This window comes from Hypanus sabinus, chromosome 1 (assembly GCF_030144855.1).
Source record: "Hypanus sabinus isolate sHypSab1 chromosome 1, sHypSab1.hap1, whole genome shotgun sequence".
Taxonomy (NCBI): Eukaryota; Metazoa; Chordata; class Chondrichthyes; order Myliobatiformes; family Dasyatidae; genus Hypanus; species Hypanus sabinus.
The window spans coordinates 131,819,852-131,841,141 of NC_082706.1; the positions used below are offsets into that span (position 1 = coordinate 131,819,852).

The 21,290-nt window shown below is 42.9% G+C and overlaps 2 protein-coding genes across 3 annotated transcripts in view; both read left to right on the plus strand.

The window, feature by feature from the left end:
• impa2 (inositol monophosphatase 2) overlaps positions 1-10,269 on the plus strand; it is a 44,207-nt gene extending 33,938 nt beyond the window's left edge. For both annotated transcript variants that reach the window (XM_059976556.1, XM_059976564.1), the window contains one exon: positions 5,587-10,269. In XM_059976556.1, coding sequence (XP_059832539.1) covers positions 5,587-5,729 — 143 coding nt within the window. In that variant the 3' untranslated portion in view covers positions 5,730-10,269. The remainder of the gene's footprint in view (positions 1-5,586) is intronic.
• An 18-nt stretch (positions 10,270-10,287) lies between these two features.
• LOC132397789 (T-complex protein 1 subunit zeta-like) lies at positions 10,288-12,642 on the plus strand. Its single transcript, XM_059976549.1, has one exon. It carries the CDS (start codon positions 10,288-10,290, stop codon positions 12,199-12,201), a length of 1,914 nt encoding a protein of 637 aa, XP_059832532.1. The 3' UTR covers positions 12,202-12,642.
• Positions 12,643-21,290: the final 8,648 nt, after the last annotated feature.

The following is a 21,290-nucleotide window of genomic DNA, read 5'->3' on the forward strand; positions in this document are numbered from 1 at the left end:
ACCCCATTTCCAGAAAAGTTGGGATATTTTCCAAAATGCAATAAAAACAATAATCTGTGATGTTAATTCACATGAACCTTTATTTTACTGACGAAAGTACAAAGAAAGGATTTTCAATAGTTTTACTGACCAACTTAATCGTATTTTGTAAATATACGCAAATTTAGAATTTGATGGCTGCAACACACTCAACAAAAGTTGGGACAGAGTTAAAATAAGATTGAAAAGTGCACAAAATATTCAAGTAACACCGGTTTGGAAGACTCCACATTAAGCAGGCTAATTGGTAGCAGGTGAGGTATCATGACTGGGTATAAAAGTAGCGCCCATCAAAGGCTCAGTCTTTGCAAGCAAGGATGGGTTGTGGCTCACCCCTTTGTGCCAAAATTCATGAGAGAATTGTTAGTTCAAAAGGAACATTTCCCAGCGCAAGATTGCAGAGAATTTAGGTCTTTCAACATCTACGGTACATAATATTGTGAAAAGATTCAGAGAATTCAGAGACATCTCAGTGCATAAAGGGCAAGGTCGGAAACCACTGTTGAATGTGTGTGATCTTCGAGCCCTCAGGCGGCACTGCCTAAGAAATCGTCATGCTACTGTGACAATTATAGCCACCTGGGCTCAGGAGTACTTTGGAAAACCATTGTTACTTAACACAGTCCATCGCTGCATCCAGAAATGCAACTTGAAACTGTATTACGCAAGGAGGAAGCCATACATCAACTCTATGCAGAAACGCCAGCGAGTTCTCTGGGCCCGAGCTCATCTCAGATGGACCGAAAGACAGTGGAACCGTGTGCTGTGGTCAGATGAGTCCACATTTCAGCTAGTTTTCGGAAAAAATGGGTGTCAAGTTCTCCGTGCCAAAGATGAAAACCACCATCCTGATTGTTATCAGTGAAAGGTGCAAAAGCCAGCATCTGTGATGGTATGGGGGTGCATCGGTGTCCACGGCATGGGTGAGTTGCATGTAGGTGAAGGTACCATTGACTCTGAGGCGTATATTAGGATTTTAGAGAGACATATGTTGCCATCAAGGTGACGTCTCTTCCCGGGACGTCCATGCTTATTTCAGCAGGACAATGCCAGACCACATTCTGCACGGGCTACAACAGCGTGGCTTTGTAGACACAGAGTGCGTGTGCTTGACTGGCCTGCTGCCAGTCCAGATCTATCTCCTATTGAAAATGTATGGCACATCATGAAGAGGAGAATCAGACAACAGAGACCATGGACTGTTGAGCAGCTGAAGTCTTACATCAAGCAAGAATGGAGAAAATTTCCAATTGCAAATCTACTACAATTAGTTTCCTCAGTTCCAAAATGATTAAAAAGTGTTATTAAAAGGAAAGGGGATGTAACACAATGGTAAACATGCCTCTGTCCCAACTTTTGTTGAATGTGTTGCAGCCATCAAATTCTGAATTTGTGTATATTTACAAAATACAATTAAGTTGGTTAGTAAAACTATTGAAAATCTTTTCTTTGTACTTTTGTCAGTTAAATAAAGGTTCATGTGAATTAACGTATCACAGATTTTTGTTTTTATTGCATTTTGGAAAATATCCCAACTTTTCTGGAAATGGTGTTTGTGTATGAGATAATGTTTGATGAGCTTCCAGCAGTAAATCTGACTTACTGCTAGAATAACTTGTTTTAAGACTCATCAAAACTGAAAAGGAATCTGAACAAACTACTACTTTGCATGGATAAATAATCCTTCATCAACTGTAAACCTGAAATGATGGCAGCCAGTTCTGCTGTATGTACTGGTAAATGGTTAGTACACTGTTACTTTATTGTTACCCATAATTCAGGCACGAAAACAGCCACACCAACATTCCCAGTTAAATTATCTTTTGATCCGTTTGTAAAAATGGCTAACATACCATAATTTTCCTTAATATATTGATGAACCAACAGACTCTCAGAGATAACAGAATCCTTAGACTTTATTAAATTGTGTAACCTAAAATCAACTAAAGACATTGGGGGGGAGAGGGGGAGAGAAAAAACAAGGTAAGTTTATCGAGAGCTACGGTAGGTTATATTACATAATCCAACAAACCCATATTCTCAGTATGGAAAGAACCCAGCCACCAAAAGCTATAAACAGTCCTCTAACACACCTTTAACAAAAGATCATTTATTTGCCCTCTCTAATTAATCCAGTATGTTAACATCAATTTTAACCTCTGCAGTTGTAAGAGTAATGGTTACATTTCAACCAGTGAAGCCAAAATGGGACAATCTTACTGCACCACAACACAATGTTAAAGCCTGAGCTTGTATCACATCCGAACATTGTCAAGTTGAAGGTGAAGCTGGCCCACAAGCCACACAGTGAACAGATCAAATTAAACTAATATCAATGGTCAACAGAGACTTCTGTGTAGCACCCCAAGAATACCCACGTAGGCACCTGAGAATATCTAATGTTCCCTTAAATTTATCATTTATTTTACTCATACAGTGCTTCCATGTCAGCTTATTATCCATCCATATTCCTAAGAATCTTACCACTGACACTTCTTCAAAAGATTGACCATATAATTTCAAATCAAGTGCAGATCTATTAATCCTCTTTGTAAAACACAAAACTTGAGTTTTAGCTATTGAAAGCTTATATCCCCATCTACTTGCTCACTGGTCAACCTTATTAATCACTAATTGTATTCCTACATACAGTAAAATGAAAATTCTGCCTCTAATCCATAAAGCTTTGTCATCCTCATTTTGTGATTTACTCATTCCAGAACTAATCTCAGAGAAAATATCATTAATCATAATATTAAATATTAAAGAGTTACAATGACTGCCTTGTAGAGTTCCATTTTCTACCTAGAAACCTGAATATACCAATCTCCTTCTCACTCCTAATTTCCATAGTTTAATCACAAGTCAAGTTTATTGTCATTTAACTGCATACATGTATATAACATATTTTATATAGAAATGAGACAATGTTCCCTTAAACTAGGTGTAAAGCACAATAGTACACATAACACATCACTCACGCTAACTTATAAACTTAAGGATAAAATCTACAGAATAACAAACTAAAGTGCATACATATTAAATACTGTATTGGAACAGATTAACTAGTGACACTTCGAATACGATGTGGCTGGGAGTTCAGAAGCCTAATGGTCTGGAGGAAGAAACTGTTTCTCATCCTGACCGTTCTTGTTTTTATGCATTGGAGTCTCCTGCCTGATGGTAGAACGTCAAAGGGGATTCTGGATGGATGGGATCCTTATACTAGGGGCCCTGCATACACAGCACTCCTGAGCAAAGTCCTTCCTTCTGTAAAGGAGATGTACAGAGCAGGTTTTATTTTTGTTTAACACAGAGGGGTGGGTTGCCAGAGATTATAGAGAAACTGGACACAATTGACAGGCTGACACATCAGAGGGCATCTAATCAGAGATGGATCAATTTGTTCCAGGAGGTGTAAGGTGATCGAAAGCTCAGGCTTTTATAACGAGGGTAAAGGAGTTTAGTTTAGTTTGGCATTGTGTTAAGCACAGCCATTGTGAGCCAAAGAGCCTGTTCAATTTTCTAATCATTTATTTCTAATAAAAGTTTCCATCACAGAGTCTCCCAATCCTATTTGCAAAGCACAATGCTATGTTGAGAGTTTTTACCACAGAGGAAGTAGTTATGACCTAGAATTCCTTGCCTTTACAGGAAAGGGTTATCAGGATTTTGGAGAATTGGAGAGGCGTTTAGAACACTTTGCAGGACTCCAGGGAGAGATTGCTGGAATGGGACTGAAGTGAGTCAGTGGAGACATAATGAGCCAAGAGGCCCCTTGTGCTACATTAGTTTCATAATGAGTATCACCAGATTTACTGGCTATATTAATGAAAAAACAAACTACTACTTTTCTTGATTCCTGGTTTCTGGTATTCTTTCCCCACAAGCAGTGGAAAGGTACATTGTTTGACCAGCAGGTTAACAGCGGGACTGAGTTAGTTAATGAGATTTGTGCTGACAACTCAGAGGTGGCAGTCTATCTACTCACCTCAGTCAGAGTGAATCACTGAGCTCCCCAATATCCCCACTCCTTGTGCAGTTCCAGATATATGTCACTCTAATGGTGATCAAACACAACTTGTCCGTTAATTTGAGAAGTTTTAAGTATGTCAAAGGTTATTGTAGGGGTACAGTATATGGGCAAAATGCAGGCAATTGGGACTAGCTTAGATGGACATGGATGAGTCAGGCTGAAGGGCCAGCTCACATGTTGTATACATCTGACTCTCCCCTTTCTCCAGCTTTTCTGTTTTTGACGTTATTGCTGTGGTTTGGTGGGGTGCGGGGACATTGAGTTGAATAGAGCTGACTTTTGCTGGGTTAATCTGTGTATTCCAGTGTTACCCTGCCAAAGCTGTCTTCGGCTCATGATGGAAATATGTAATCTGTGCCAGATAATGAGCATGAATTGTTTGGCAGCCAGATATGTCTCCTTCCTCACATCTGGGATTCAATGTATTGGTTTCAGTGATCTAATCTTGGGAAGTGGGGTACGCTGTCTGTCATTATGCCCATTTTACACAGAACATAAAACAGAACAGTCCAGCACAGGAATGGGCCCATTGGCTCTCAGAGTCTGTGCCAATCAAACTAAACCTGATCCATATCCTTCTATTCCCTGCATATTCATGTGTTAGTCTAAATGCCTCTGAAAGATCACTATCTTGTCTACTCCACCACTACCCCTGACTGCATGTTCCAGGCAGGCATCTAGCACTTACTTTGTAACCTCTGTTAAACTTTCTCCCTTATCCTAAAGCTATGTGCTCCAGTATTTGATATTCAACCCTAGGAAAGAGACTCTATCTATACCTTCTGTGCCTCTCATAACTTGATAAATTTCTATCAGGTCTCAACAGAGAAACAACCCACGTTTACCCAACCTTCTGTAATCCAGGAGCATTCTGGTGAACTTTGTCTACACCCTCCCTGGAACATCCACGTCCATATGACAGCATGCCACCCAATCTTCTACAGATATACTGTTGAAAAATATCCTCTCTGACTGCATCATGGTCTGATCTGGCAATTCTAATGTGCAGGAATGCAAGAACCTGCAGAACATAGTGGACTCAGCCCAGTGCATCATGGGCACGTTTCTCTCCCCACTATGAGGCATTGCCTGAGGAAGACAAAATCTATCGTCAAAGCTCCCACCATCCAGGCCATGCCATCATCTTGCAGCTACCAATAGCCAGGAGGTATGTGAACCGGAAGTTCCAACACCACCAGGTTCAAGAGCAGCTACTTCCCTTCAACCATTCGGTTCTTGAACCAGCCTGCACAGCCCTACTCATAGATAATTTATGTATGATTTATCTATTTCTTTTGCTCATTGAGTCTCTAATACTATGTGCCTATGATGTCTTTACAAATAAGTTTTCTACTTCACCTGTGTTGTGCATAGGACGTAAACTTGAGTCCGACTGCAATGGGGTGACTTGTACTACACACGGGTAAGCAAGGATTGGTAAAGTGCAGAACAATGGGAGGTTTGAGTCTGCTTTTACAAACTCTCCTTCAGCTGTGGTTCTCTTCTTTCAGGTGGGCCCTTGGACCTCATGTCCCGCAGGGTGGTGGCAGCCGGCACTTTACAGCTAGCACAACAGATTGCCCAGGAGCTACAGCCAGTCGCTTACGAAAGGGATGACAGCACAGAAGAAGCAAGTGACTCTCAGTCCAAATAAAAGACATTCAGCAGCTAAGCCACAGCAGACAACATGTGGGTGCCAGACTGCTGCCTTGTGAAAACTGTGAATCGGTCAACCAATTGGTCAACTCTCACTGAGGGCTTCAACAATATGCAACTTCTATATTGAGTGTTGTACTAATTTAGTTGGCGTTAAATGGGGAATTTGTCTTTGGTTAATAGCATCTGGTCAGGTGGAGGCCCCCACTCCTACTCATTCAGCTCCATCTACTTCTGCTGAACCAATCACCTTGCACATTTCTCATGCTGAGGACTAAGGGCAAATTTCTTCCCCAGAGACAGTGATGAGGTGGGGGCCGGGTGCAGGGAGGATGAGACCAAAATGGGCAGTTCACTGGTGAAATAAAAAATCATACTGGGCATAGAGCCAGTGACTTCTCTGATCTGCCAAGTTAAAGCCAATATTTCGTCAGCTTGTGTTCAAATTGTCCCTGATGCAGCCACTCTAGAGTTGACAGGGTAAATTTACAGAAGTGTAACTGGTGCTCCAAGAACCTATAAATATTAAATATCTTCATATTCTCACATGTACTAGGTGGCATTTCAGACCATCAAGTCTATGCTGGCTCTCTGAGCACTCCCATCAATCTCGCTTCCTACTTGTTTCCCTGCTACTTGGGCTCTCATCTATATGTCAACTCCCCTCAGTCTCAGCCCAGGATGTTCCTCTGCAGATAATGCCTGACCTGCTAGTTCCTCCAGCATTGTGTGTGTGTTGCTCAAGATTAGCAGATCACTGAATCTCTTGTCTCATCACTAGTGTGCAGGAAGAATTCCAAGCACCGAGAGGAAACTCCACATGCACACACACAGCAAGCTCAAGCCCAATTCACTGGAGCTGGGTTTTATCTTGAAACAAATAAAAACCCTGGAAGAGCTCAGTGGGTCAGACAGCATCCATGGAGAGAGAAACAGAATATAACAATTCACATCAACAATTCTTCTTTGGGATCTGGTTGTCTCTGTTGATGCTGCTTGACTTTTCTCAAAGCTTCCAGCATTTTCTGTTTCTGCTTTTGATTCCCGTCATTCAGCTTGAATCATTCTTAGAGACTGATTTCCAGATCAGGGCCCGCTTATATCCAAGATTTAGCCATTTGCAGATTGTAAAGAAAATGTACCCTGCTGCTTATTTTGCTATTCGCAGTCAGCCATTGCCTTACAGGTCACATCAGGCTTAAAAGCAATGGGAGAGCAAAGCAAGCATCAGTCAACCTTCAGCACTTAGATGCTAAGGGTAGGGGATTTTTATTCAGGGTCCTCCGTTTAGGAAAATGTCTTGCAAAATAGGCTTTGAAGGTTCACTTGTCAATGAATCTGGAAGTATTGGGACTCGCATTCAAAAAGCACAGTCTTAAAGGAGGGAAAAGAGTCTAAAAGGAATTCCCAAGTTTTATATATTGTAGCATGGTTGCCAAAGGTCTGAGAATTACATTTTGTTAATGGCGAAGAGGCCAAGAACAATGGAAGTTAGTGAAGAAGATGAACAATGGTGAGGTTAGTGGATGGTAATGGTTGAGCAGGATCTAAACTCAGCTGTTGTTAAAGATAATGCCTCTAGCTTCTTGCAATTTGTTAACCCATCAACCCATGCCCCTTGTCTTCGAGAGCCAAAACGTTTGAATCTAACCCATTTTCACTCCTGAATTTCATTATCGTCATTAGAGGGGTTTTGGCTGCAATGTATCAGTCAACAAAAATATTCGGATAACTTTACAATTTAGTCATAATTTTAAAGGAGATCTTATTTCAGGGTTTTACTAGGTCTGCAGCAAATATAACAAAACAATAGAAATAAATTCTAACTGAATTGTTCATGAATAAACAGATTTGTTTTTATATCAGTTCGATTCTCTTGCTTATTTGGATAGATTTCTACACTTCCATGCATTCAGATTCAAGTAAGACATGTGTAGACAGAAGAGATCTAGCTTAATTTGGAATTGTGCTCAGCACTAACAGTCTGGGCCCAAGGGCCTGTTTCTGTGCCATACTGCTCGATGTCCATAGCTTTGTGGTGAAAGGGAGAAAGTTTAAGGAGATTCTTGAGGCAAACATTTTACACAGAAATTGGGTGCCTAGAATGCAGAGTCAGGGGACGTGGTGGAAGCAGAGATGATAGCAACATTTAAAAGGTGCTTAGACAGACATTTGAACAGGCAAGGAATGGAGGAATATAGACCATCTGCAGGCAAACGTGTTTAAATTGGCATCGTGGTCAGCACGCTGTACAGTTTCAACAAAATTAAGATATTGCAGCATAAAATATCCTGTGCCCTTTACACTTGGAATGACAACCATGCTCAAATCTCACATTGTCCCAATGAAGCAGTGATGTACAGCACAGTTTAATCATGGACAAATGAAAGCAGATGAGGAAGGAGTTGATTGCTAAGTGGGATACAAAGGAAGAATAGGCTGGTAGGAGATAAGTGAAACCAAATAAGAGAGGGACGATGGAGCCAGGGGAGGTTCCACCAATCATCTACCAACCCGTTTCACCTTCCGTCTCACCTCTTTGTACTGTCTATCTTCCCTCTACAATCAGTTTCATGATGCAGGGCCTTGACCCTAAACATTGACTATTTCTTTGCCTTCGTAGATGCTGCTTGACCCACCATTTTTCCAGCAGTTTGTTCTTTGTTCCAGTTCCCAAGTTTTTTGTCTCTTCTTGTATCAATCTTCGACTGCTGGGTCTGTCTCAGTTAGTGACACCTTTATCCCCAAGTCTGTTGTCCAGAGACTGGAGATGGAATGCTGCCATTCAGAAGATAATCTAAACTGTTCTTTCACTTTTCCTAAGTTAAACTTCCTCTGCAACCAAAATTCATCCCTCAGCCAACATTAATGAAAAAAGATTATCTGATTATTGCTATATAGCTGTGTGTGGGAGCTTCCTGCGCACAGATGGCTGCCATGTTGCCCAGGGTTCGATGGTGTGCACACTTCAGAAGTATCTCACAGAATATAAAGGACTTTGGGTTTATGTGCAGGGGCGAACGGTATTAGAGCAATGTAGATCTTGTCCAGTAACCAGGTATTTATAAACCAGGAGGGGAGAGTTATTGGGCCTGGCCAGTTGGCATAAAAAGGTGGACAGAAAATGTACTCTATCTGTTGGAAATTCTCTGTTTTAACTGATACTGTTTTTCCCATGGGAATGTGACAGTCTATTTACAATTGAGATTTGTCCCTGTGAGCAGTTGCCAGTACCAATCACACGGTGATGCTGTAGAGCACATCCTTGCGCGATCTCTGATGCGCCCACTGCATTTCAGCTCCAGAATATGGTTAAACATAGAATGTATAAATCATAAAAATATTTTTTTAACTTAGAGGAGCAGGTCATTCAGTCTGCAAGTCCATGTCAAGAAATAGTTCTGCAGTTTAATTCCATATTCCAATACTGGGTCTAAAGCGTGACTGATCACAGTTCTTCAAGTAAATTTCTGAATGTGATGACCTTCTGGCCTCTGGATATGTTTTTAATCAGCACATATAAAATGCTGGAGGAACTCTGTAGGCCGGGCAGCATCCATGGGAAAGAGTATAGTCGACGTAAAAGAATTTAAAATGGACCTGAGGAGCAGCATTTCCACAAAATGGGTAGTGAGTTCATGGAATGAGATATCAGAGAAAGTGGTAGAGGTGGCTACAATTACCATGTTTAATATATATTTGGACAAGTACATGGAGAGGAAAGTTTTAGAGGAACATACCACACAATTGCTGCATGAATTCAGCAGGGCAGACAGCTTCTATGGAATTGACTAAAACAGTCGATATTTCGGGCAGAGACCCTTCATCAGGACTGGGAAGGAAAGGGGGAAGGTGCCGGAAGAAAACGATGAAGGGGGAGTCAAGCTAGATGGTTATAGGTGAATCCGCGTGGGTGGGAAAGGTAAGGGGCTGGGGAAGAAAGAAACAAATGGGAGAAGAGAGTGGACCATGGGAGAAAGAGCAGAAAGGGGGGCACCAGAGGAGGTGATAGGCAGGTGAAGAAAAGGGATGAGAGTAGGGAATAGAAGAAGAGGGAGGGGGAGGGGATGTTCAAGCCTTCAGGCTGGAGGATATCTTGATGGAATATGAGGTGTTGTTCCTCCACCCTGAGAGTGGCCTCGACATGGCAGAAGAGGAAACCATGGGCAGTGGTGCAGAAAGTTTGAAGTTAATAACTCATCAGGGGTGAAGAAGGTGATGAGTTATTAACTTCAAACTTCCTGCATAATCACTCAAAGAGTTGAACTGCTTGTGCATGTAACGAGAGCTGTACAACTCATCTCCTTCTACCTTAGGTCACGAACATATCAATCACTCCTGTTGTGGACTCTTTCTGCAGGTCCAGGATCTGTATGCTCCACGACCGCTGGACTAAGTGTAAATGTAGTAGGGGACTATGTTGAAAAATAAATGTGCTAGGTTTTCTAAAATGGACTCCGTCTACCTTGGGCCACAGCTTATCTTCTCAGTCACTCCTGGTATATGCACTTTAATAATAAATTTACTTTGAACTTTGATGTGCTGTCTCCAGCAATATGTTTCTGATTCAGATTCGAAGTTCGTCCTTTTATTTACACTGTTGCAAGCAGGAAGTTGGCTTTCTGGAAATGAATGAGTCAGTTAAAACTATTTCCCAGTACTTCAGAGTTGAAGCTGCGCTGTGGCAGGTCTGCAGTAAGTCCGCAGGCGTAGCAATTGTAATTACGTTGCGAATTGTTTTCATCACATCGCTTCATAAAATGGATGGGGATGATCCCTGCACATCCAGCCAGACTGAAACGGAACAGGACGAAACGGAGGGAGAGAATTCGCCTCGAACTAAAATTAAAAGGAGCTCAGAAACCTCCATGCCCTCTGGCCGCCAGTTGGTTATGTTCCACAGAGGGAAGGCGGAGGCAACTCTCGCAATTAATGTTGCCGCGGCCCGAGCTTTGCAGAATATGATGAGAACCAACCTGGGACCCAAGGGCACCGTGAAAATGCTAGTGTCGGAGGCGGGCGACATCAGAATAACCAAGAGCGGAGGGCTTCTGCTGCGGAGCCTGAGACAGCAGCACCCCGCCGCCTCCTTCATCGCCCAGACAGTACTATCCATGAATGACAGGACGGGAGACGGCGCCACGTCCGCCGTGCTGTTGGTTGGGGAGATGCTGAAGGAGGCCGAACGCTATGTCTCGCAGGGAGTCCACCCCAGGATCATCGTGGAGGGGCTGAAAGCGGCCAAGAAGGAAGCCATCTATTGCCTTGATGAGCTGTGGGAGGACGTGGACAAATCCATTATGCAGAAGGTGGCTCGGACCTCGATCGGCACCAAGGTCTGCGCGGAGCTGGCGGAGATTCTGGCCGAGCCAGTGGCGACCGCGGTGAACTCAGTCTCTCAATCGAGGGAGCCCGTCGACCTGAAGCGGGTGCACCTGGTGGCGATGGGGCATGAGTTGGAGCAGGATGTCAGGCTGGTTAACGGGGTTGTCCTGGAACAAAGGGGCCGTCATCCCGACAAGAAGTGGCGAAAGGAGGATGCATTTGTCCTCGCCTTCAATGTGGCCTTGAAGCAAGAGAATCGCAAGCACAGCTCCCGCTACTTCTACATCGACGCGGGCAGGAAGCAGAGGTCGGCAGAGGCGGAGCGGAGGGTAATCCGGGAGAATGTGAGGAAGATTATAGCGCTGAAATGGGATGTGTGCGGCAACTCCGAGAAAAGCTTCATTGTGGTCAACCAGAAGGGGATAGATCCAGTGGCGCTTGGGGAATTTGCTAGCGAGGGGATAGTGGCGCTGTGGAGTGTCAAAAAGAGCGACGTAGAGATGCTGCCCCTCGGTTGCGGCGGCCGGGTGGTGAGCTCTTTGCAGGATCTGAGCGCAGAGTGCCTGGGGCACGCCGGGCTGGTGTACCAGGAGACCCAGGGAGGGAGCACCTACACCTTCTTCGAGCAGTGTGACGACCCCCGGTGTGTCTCCCTCCTCATCAGGGACTCCAATGAGCATACTCTCGCCCAGGTCAAGGAGGCCGTCTTGCATGGCATGAGGGCGGTTAAGAACAGCGTCGATGACGGTAGCGCCATGCCCGGGGCCGGGGCGGTGGAGATACGCATCAGAAACCAGCTGGTCCACCACAGGGGTACCGAGATGAAGGGCGCGGCCCTGCTGGGGTTCCAGGCTTTCGCCGAAGCCATCCTGACTATCCCAAAGACGCTGGTTGAGAACGCGGGCCTTGACCCCTACGAGGTCGTGTCCAAAGCTCTGGATGCGGAGGAGCAAACCACCATCCCCGTGGGGATTGACCTGTCCTCGGGTGAATTATTCCAAGATTGGCAGACTCCCGTCTGGGACAATTGCCTCGTCAAACATCAGCTGATACACACCAGCACTGCCATCGTCTGCAATCTTCTTTTAGTGGATGGGATTGTGGGGACAGATAAAACACTGACGCCAGTGGATTTGACCAGATAGTCAAAGTCGTCTTCATTGCAGTATATTGTCTCACAATTCAGAAGGGGGGCCATTATACCCATTGCGCTTGTGCCGGCTCAGATTGTTCCTATTATCTCCCCATGTTTCTCCTCCAGCACACTGACACAAGCAGAGAAGTCAAGCATCTTGCCAGCATTCTTTTGGGATATGGGGGGGGGGGGGGGCGGCAACAAAACCTCTGGAGAATCCACACAGTGTACAAACTCCTTACGGACAGCACCAAAGTTAGGATCGAACCCTGGTTTCTGGAGCTGTACCACCCCGAGTGATTGATTCTACTTTTGCAACGGAGGTGGATCAGATTTTATTAAAAGGACTTAAAATTATTCAGGTGCAAGGAAGAGTAAACATCATACACTGTTTTGGAATGTATGGATGAGATTGAAATAACTAAAACTGAATAAATGCTATCAATATGCACATGGTCTCGATGTCATTCTTAAACACCATCATTACAGTGTATGGCAAGAGTAGTCATTGACCTGGAGTTTGGAATTGCAGCCAGTCTCCTCTATGGTACTGTGAAACTCACTGCAACTGAAATGGCTGCATGTAAGTTAAATGCAGAATTATGATTCTGATTGTGCACAGCCTATGTAACTAGATTAATAGTCTATAAATTTAGATGAATGTAACCATGAAATTTCTGGATTATTTTTAAAACCTCCTTTAACAAAAGAGTATTATTGCAGTCATCAATTGAGATGTCCCTACGATCACTGATCTCTCTTTAAGAAGTCTATCTTGTTATTACATGCTCTCATTATTTATTGTTATTTATTTATATTAGTATTTGCAGCTTGTTGTCTTTTCTACTCTTGCTCTTTCATTGATCCTGCTTACAATGACTATTTGCTGAGTATGCCCATAGGAAAAATAATCTCAGGGTTGTATGCAGTGACACATTATGTACTCTGATAATTAATTTTATTTTGACTTTTGTACTTTGAAAAACCTGAATGACTTTCTAATTTATTTTTCAATAAGGGATCTGCCATCCTTACCCCTTCTGGCCTGAAGACAGCGAGTGGGAATAAAAAAGGCTTTTTTTTCTGCTTGATAGTGTTGGCACATGGGCTAGTGGATAAGGCATCGGTCTAGTGATCTGAAGGTCACTGTTTCGAGCCTGGCATGGAGAGGGGAAGGCTTGCAGCTTGGGCAACTGCTGGTCTCCCATACAACCCTGCTCAGGCCTGCACCCTGGAAACCTTCCAAGGCACAAATCCATGATATTTTCTGTTTGATTGCCAATGACTAGTGGTGTTCCTCAGGAGTCAGTATTGCACCTGCTATTTTTCACATTGTTTGTCAATGATTTTGATAATGGAATTGATAGCTTTGTGGCAAAGTTTGCAGATGATACAAAGATAGGTGGAGGAGTAGGTAGTGCTGGGGAAGCAATGTGGATGCAGCAGGACTGAGACAAATTGGAAGAATGGGCCAAAAAGTGGCAGATGGAATACAGTGTTGGGCAATGGATGATAATACATTTTGGTAAAAGGTACAATAGTGCAGACTATTATCTAAATGGGGAGAAGGTTCAAACATCAGAGCTACATAGGGACTTAGGAGTCCTTGCGCACAACTCCCAGAAGGTTAATTTACATGTTCAGTCTTTGGTAAAGAAGGCAAATGCCATGTTGGCATGTATTTTAAGGGGAATAGAATATAAAAGCAAGGAGATAATGCTGAGCCTTTATAAGACATTTGAAATATTGTCAACAGTTTTAGACCCCAATACTCTGAAAGGATGATTCCAGGAATGAAGGGGTTAACATACAAGGAGTGTTTGGTAGCTTTGAGCCTACACTCACTGAAACTTGGAAGAATGTGGTGGGATCTCATTGAAACCTACCAAATGTTGAAAGGACTAGATAGCGTAGATGTGGAGAGGATGTTTCCTACAGTGGGAGTACCCAGAACTTGAGGGCACAGCCTCAAAATTGATAGGCAACCTTTAAGAACAGAGGTAAGGAGGAATTTTTTAGCCAGAGAATAGTGAATTTGTGGAAAGGCAGAAGTTGATCGTTTCCTGAATCGTCAGGACATCAAAGGATACGGCAAGAAGACAGGTGTATATGGCAAGAAGGTGGGATCAGCCACCTGATGGAATTGCGGAGCAGACTTGATGGGCTGAATGGCCTAAATCTGCCCCTATGTCTTATGGTCTTACGTATGTGATTCCAGACGCATCGTTATACAGCATGGAAACAAGCCCCACATGCCAACATTTATAAGCCAGCTAAGAAGCCCATTTAAGCCTCACTTGCTTCTTTTTAGCTAATACTCTGAGTCGAAACCTTTCCTATCCATGTACCTGTCCAAATGTCTTTTAAGTGTTGTGATTTTAACTGTCTCGACCACTTCCCCAGCACCTCATTCCATATATGCACCACCCTCTATATGACAAACTTGCACCTCAGGTCCCTTTCAAATCTTTTCCCCTCTCACCTTAAACCTGTGCCCTCTAGTTTTAGATTCCCTTTCCCTAGATTTCACTATTGATTCACTATACCTAAGCCCCTCCTGCTTTTATACACCCTTATTGATTCATTGATTTGTAATGGTAACCTGAAAAGATCCAGTTGAGCATGGAATTCAGGAACAGTTACCAAGGGCAAAATATCCCACATCTCACAAATAAGTACATTGTTAAAAATCCTGAAACTGTTTTCCATCGATCTCTACTCGAATATGGGACGTGCACAGATCTGCAATCTCCTTAATTCTCACCTTTGAACATCAGTGACCCATTGAAAGGTTAAAATATATTACAATAAATTCTCACGCAAAATGCTCTGAAAATATTCCATCCTTTCACAAGAAGTGAGAATGTATCTTTTGGAGGTAATGTCATGTATAGAACTGAGAGGTGAACATAAGGTGCTGGTAAACATTGATTGGTTTTATGTTGGTTCAGTAAGAATTAAGCAGGCAAGCAGACCAGATGAAGAGTTCAATCCATAACGGTAATTGTCCTTTCCTCCCCATAGATGCTGCCTGACCTGCTGAGCTCCTCCAGCATTTTGTGTGTCGCTGGGAGAGAGAAGACAAGCTTGTTTTAATTAGCAGAGAGGATGAAGTCATGATGGATAGGAGAAAGGGAAGTTTGCTAAGGCCAGGTTAGGTAGCGGTGATGTTACCATTTGGTTAATGAGGACATACGGGAAGAGAGAGAACACAAATGCAGCTCATCATATAGGAAATCAAGTCGTCAAGTCAACTTTTATTGTCATTTTGACCATAACTGCTGGTACAGTGCATAGTAGACAACCTTTTTCAGGACCGTGGTGTTACATGACACAGTACAAAAAACTAGACTGAACTATGTAATAAAGAAAAAACACAGAGAAAGCTACACTAGACTACAGACCTACACTGGACTGCATAAAATGCACAATACAGTGCAGGCATACAATAAATAATAAACAGGACAGTAGGACAAGGTGTCAGTCCAGGCTTTGGACTTCGGGAAATGAGGAGCAGTTCAGACTGTGACAGTGAGAGAGAAAAGCTGAGCCAATGTTACTGATGAGTGACCTACAGCAAATCTGTCTGGTTCTGATGTAAACAGAGCAATGAAGTTTCCTAAATTTGTTGCACTCAATGTCTGCAGGAGGAAGATGCAATAACCTACTCAAGTGTAGGTTGGGTCTTCTGTAACCATGCAGATGGCCACAGATATATTAGAGTGGGACTGAGGAGTGCAAAGACAGGTAAGAGGAAGTTCAGGCTGAATGCAGCCACATAATCAATCTCAATATCTCTCTCTCTCACACACACACACACACACACACACACATCTATGACTGGCTACATGAATGCAAGCTTTTTCAACTAACCATCATTAAGTTGTTCTTTGCACTTACACCAGTGGGAGGAGCATGACATGAAGATCATGCTGGGTCAGCAGAGAAGTGCCCTCTCAATACCAGGGTCTTGGCAAAAGTACATGTTTTCACTGGACAGGAAATCACCCAATTTTATCTCCTCCAAACATGTGCACTTGCGACAAAAATGTTGCAGAAATGTTAATGGCCCTATGAGATTGATTGTACTCGAGGCATCCTTAAAGAATACCCAGGCTGATACAGTATATAGTCATAGGGTTATAGAGCACAGTAATAGGACTTCAATCCCAACTTGTCCATGCCAACTATCTTTTCTGTTTGAAATTATTTCCCCTCAGGTCCCTTCATTTTCTCTCTTCTCACCTTAAATCTATGCCCTTTAGTCTTAGACTCCCCTGCTATGGGAAAAAAGCCGTTACCATTCATTTCTTCTATGCCCTTCCTGATTTTATGTACCTCTGTAAGGCCACCCTCAGTCTCTTATGCTGCAGCTTAGTTCTGCACCCTCTCCAACTTAATGACATCCTTCCTATAGCATGGGAAGCAGAAATGGAATCTCCAAGTGTGGTCCCACCAGCATCATGTACAGTTGTCACAACTCTTATACTCAGAGTACAGACATTGAAGGCAGTCAGCAAAACACTCCCAAGGTTTTCAGGAATCTCAGGGACCATTCAAAGTCCAAAGCCAGTGGTGGAGCACAACCCAAACCCTTGAAAACTGACAGTCCCACCCCTAAGTGGTGAACTTCCTGGCTGACCTCGGGCATCACCAACCCAGGATAATGTCCCAGGTGAAGAAGACCAACATGGCCCTCAGCTCCATGATGTAAGACCAGGGCAGATGTGGCCAGCTGCTCCATAAGTGAGGAACAGCTCAAATTGTGACTGTGATCATTGAATTAAACTGAACTCCCACCAGTTCTGGTGACATTCCAACTGTTCACACAGTCTTACCTAAAGCTGTTGAAAGGATTGCTACTCCAGGAATTAAACCATGGCTGTTTCTTCTGCCTTACAACTTGGCAGTGGGGTTAATAACCAGTCTTTTTCATGGGGTCAAACTAGAGGTTGTAGGTATAAAATGAAAGAGGAAATAATTAAAGGGGATCCAAGAGGCAAGTTTTTCTCATTGACAGTGGTGAGTATATGGAATGAGCTGCCAGAGCTGGAGGTAGAAGTGGGTACAATTGCAGATTTAAAACACAAGAGAGTACAGATACTGAGTAACACACACAAAATGCTAGAGGAACTCAGCAGGTCAGGCAGCTATGGAAAGGAATAAACAGTCAATGCTTTGGGCCAAGAGCATTCATCAGGACTGTAGCTGCTTCCTCTGCCTTACACATGTGTTACAAACAGACAGACAAGGTAAATGATAACAGTCTTGAAGAAGGGTCTCGGCCCAAATTGTTGACTGCTTATTCCTCTCCATAGGTGCTTCCTGACCAGCTGAGTTCCTCCAGCATTTTCTGTCTGTTACTCTGCAACATTTAAAACACATTTCAACAGAGAAATGATTAGAGAGTTATCGGTCAAGGACAGGCAAATGGGTCCAGCTCAGGCGGGCACCTTGGTCAACATGGACGAATTGGCCTAAAGGGCCTGTTTCCATGCTCTGTGACTCTCAGTAAGATCAGAGGTAGCTGTGAATCTGAGGAGTTGGGGATAACGTAAGGAACATCCAGAAATGTGCACAGTTGGAGGTAATAACCAAGGGGTTGTCTCCTCTGCTCTGCATTTGGGTCAAGCCTCCTATACATGTCCTGACAGGATATGTAGAGGAGGTTTAACCCAAGCATGGAGCAGTGGAGATGATTTGGTGGTGAGCGATTAATAATAAACTGCAAAATAGCAAGACATGAGAGGCCACAAAACAACAGAGAACAGATGCGTAACTCAACAAGGCAACTGGAGGCTAGGAGTAACTGGTTGAAGTTGGTTGGTTTCATATGAGTGAACAAGAATTGTGGATGAGAGCTAGATCTAAATGGGAGGCAGGTGAAGCATTGGAAATGAGTAACAGGCTAGATGGAGACTGGAAGGCCGACACTCCTGACCCAGGAATTCTCAGCCAGTAGTGAGGGTTTCTCTTTGTCCACGTATCAGAGTAACTGCAAATGACATCTAATAAACAAAACTGGAAAGCTGCAGGCTGCTTTGATTTCAATCCCTTTTTGACCCTGGTTTTAAAATATCTGCTGAATGAAGGTGGGTCTTCTTCTGCTTTAAAAAAAATTGATTAGCAAATTTATTGTTAGCAGACACTCCCTTCCCCCAGTAACTGCAAGTACTTGCTACACTGAGATTAGCAGACAGATGGTTGTAGCCGCAACAGTTGGTGCAAAGCAAAAGGAGCTGTACTTACTGGAAGGTGAGATGAAAGAAGGCTCTGTTCATTGCCGTTGTTTTATATTCTATCTGTCACCAGACAGAGAAGTAACCAGTTCTTCTTGTTATTCTTTCTTGGAATGGTTATAAAATTAGAGAAAACCACCTTGATCTCTAGCCTGCCTCACTTTCAGCAGAAACTTGGTATGCAGCAAGGTGTAGCATTCAGTGATTGAGGAGCCAGGAGTGAAGGGAGTCTGATATAACACTAAGTGCACAGATATTTGGATCTCAGATGTTGTAAAGTTACAAAATTTCCTTCAGAATTAGTGATTCAAAGCAAGACTTTGTTGATATTTAATAGATTAGATAGAAGAGTGAAGGAAAAGGGATTGCAGAAGGATCAGTACTGCTCACGGTGTGAGGAATGAACACCAGTCAGGAATTTATAAACTGGACGCCATCAGTTTAGCAAGGAGCAGTCATGTTAAGTTAAAATAACTCATTTAAAAATATTTCCTTCTTTCATGACCTGCATTCAATTGCCTAGAATGAAATAATTTGCCAGCATTTCCATGTTTGTACAGTGAGGAAGAGATGTGTTTGAAAGCTGAAGGCCAGCCTCAGCCAGCCAGCTGGGAGAATCAAATGACCACCTCAGATCTCTGGAGCTGAGAGAAGTCTTTCAAACCACCACCCTCAGCACCCCAGCAGCTGTCAGTGTGGTTAACTTCTGTTCACACACCTGCCACGCTGCACACACCCCATGACAAGAAGCTTTATGCATTTTCTAAATTTAAAGTGACACATTAGCTTCAGTCACAGATGTAAAAAGAAAGGAATTGCTGCAGATCTTTCCCTATTTAGAGAAGCAATAAGCCTAATGCAAAGAACAGAATCGTTATGATATACAAAGCGACCATTCATGCCATAGAAACCTTGTTGGTTCCCTGTGAGGCAATTCCTTCGGTCTCGATCCCCTGTTTACTTTCCCCCAGATAAGCTACAGGATTTCTAATTTACTTTCCAAAATCCTGACTGGTTGTTTCCATCAGCTGTATGGGCAGCAAGTTCCAGATACTCACCATGATGTGTTTCCTCACACAACTTCTTTGACTATCATTAATTCTAATGAAAGATCACTGATCTGAAATCTGTCTCCCCATCACAGATAAATGACCTGAAGGTTATTTCCAATATCCGGGTCACTTTTTAGCTTTTGAAACAATGTTTTATATTGGTTCAATACAAATTCCTTAAATATTGGGTACAAACTTTTAGGGAAATTAACTCCAAAGGATGACATTTCTATTGCCTAGTTGGAGTATTGTGTTCATTTCTGGCCATTTCATTATGGGAAGGATGTGGAAGCTTTAGAGAGGGTGCAAAGGAGATCTACCAGGATCAGAGAGCATGCCTTATGAAGAAAGATTGAGCAACCTAGGACTTTTTCTACTTGGAGAGGTGACTTGATAAAGGTACATAAGATGATAAGGAGCATAGACAGTGGACAGCCAACACCTTTTTCTCAGGGCAGTAATGGCTAATATGCGAAGGCATACTTTTAATGTAATTGGAGGTAAGACTAGGGGATTGTCAGCGGCTGATTTTTTGAGATTTTTTTACACAGCGTATAAAGCATGAAATGCTGGGAGTGGTGATAGAGGTAAAACATTAGAGACATTTAAGAGACTCTGAGGCATATGGATGAAAGAAAAATGGAGGGCTATGAGGGGCACAAAGTTTAGAATGATCTTGGAGTAGATTAAAAGGTCAGCACAACACCAAAGGGCCCTTACAGTGCTCTTCTGTCAATGCTCTTGTACTTGACTTTATAAAACATAGAAAAACACAGAACACATACCTCCTGCATCAGCATTAATACTGTTGGTTCTAGGTAGACAAGTCCTTATGAAGGGTTCTCAACCTGAAACATTCACTCTCTTTCTCTTTCCACATCTTTCTGCTTCATGACCAGCTAACTATCATACTACAGTAACTTTTGATAGTAGTTGCCTTGTAAGCTTCTTCCTGGTCAAATATCCACAGGTTAAATATCTTAGCCTCCCAAAACCAGTCTGCTAGGGATCAGAGGGATATCGGTTTGCTGAGGTTAGTGGTCACTATGTGCTCAATGTTGTAAGAAGTTATGGAGTATTGAGGTTAATTGCAAAATCACACAAAGAGATGCATCAACAGGGACAAGAGATTCTGCAGATGCTGAAAATCGTGAGCAACACATGTAGATGCTGGTCTCCCCTCACCCTATCTACTGATCTACACCTTCCTCTCTCCCCACCTCCTTATTCTGGCTTCCTCCCACTTTCTTTCCAGTCCTGATGAAGGGTCTTGGTTCAAAACATTGACTGTTTATTCCCCTTCATAGATACTGTGTGACCTACCGAGTTCCTCCAGCATTTTGTGCATGTTGCACAGTAACTTTTTAGAAGAGTTAATATGTTGTTTACAGGTCACATGCATCCTGGGGGATACAGTGGGCCTTACGGCTCCAGACACACAGGTTCAGTCCTGACTTCTGGCAATGTTTATGCGGAATCTGAATGTTCTCCCTGTGACTCTGATAGCTTCCTTTGGCTGCTTCTCTTCCCTCCACATCTTGACAATGTGGATGAAATTACTAAAGATCATTCACAGGTTTTATAGATGGAACTGAGAAATAAGAAGGAAATAATCACATTGTTTGGATTGTGCTAGGGCCCCCAAAATAATCAATGGGAATTAGACGAACAAATAGACAGGAAAATTGTGGAGTTATAAGAATAATAGGATAGTCATAGTAGGGGATTTTAACTTTCCTAATGTAGTCTGGAACTGCCATACTGTTAAGGACTACATACAGTGGAATTTGTTAAATGTGTTTAGCAAA

Coding starts and splice junctions, on each gene's coding strand:
- LOC132397789 (XM_059976549.1), top strand. CDS start 10,288: ATGTTTCTGATTCAGATTCGAAGTTCGTCCTTTTATTTACACTGTTGC.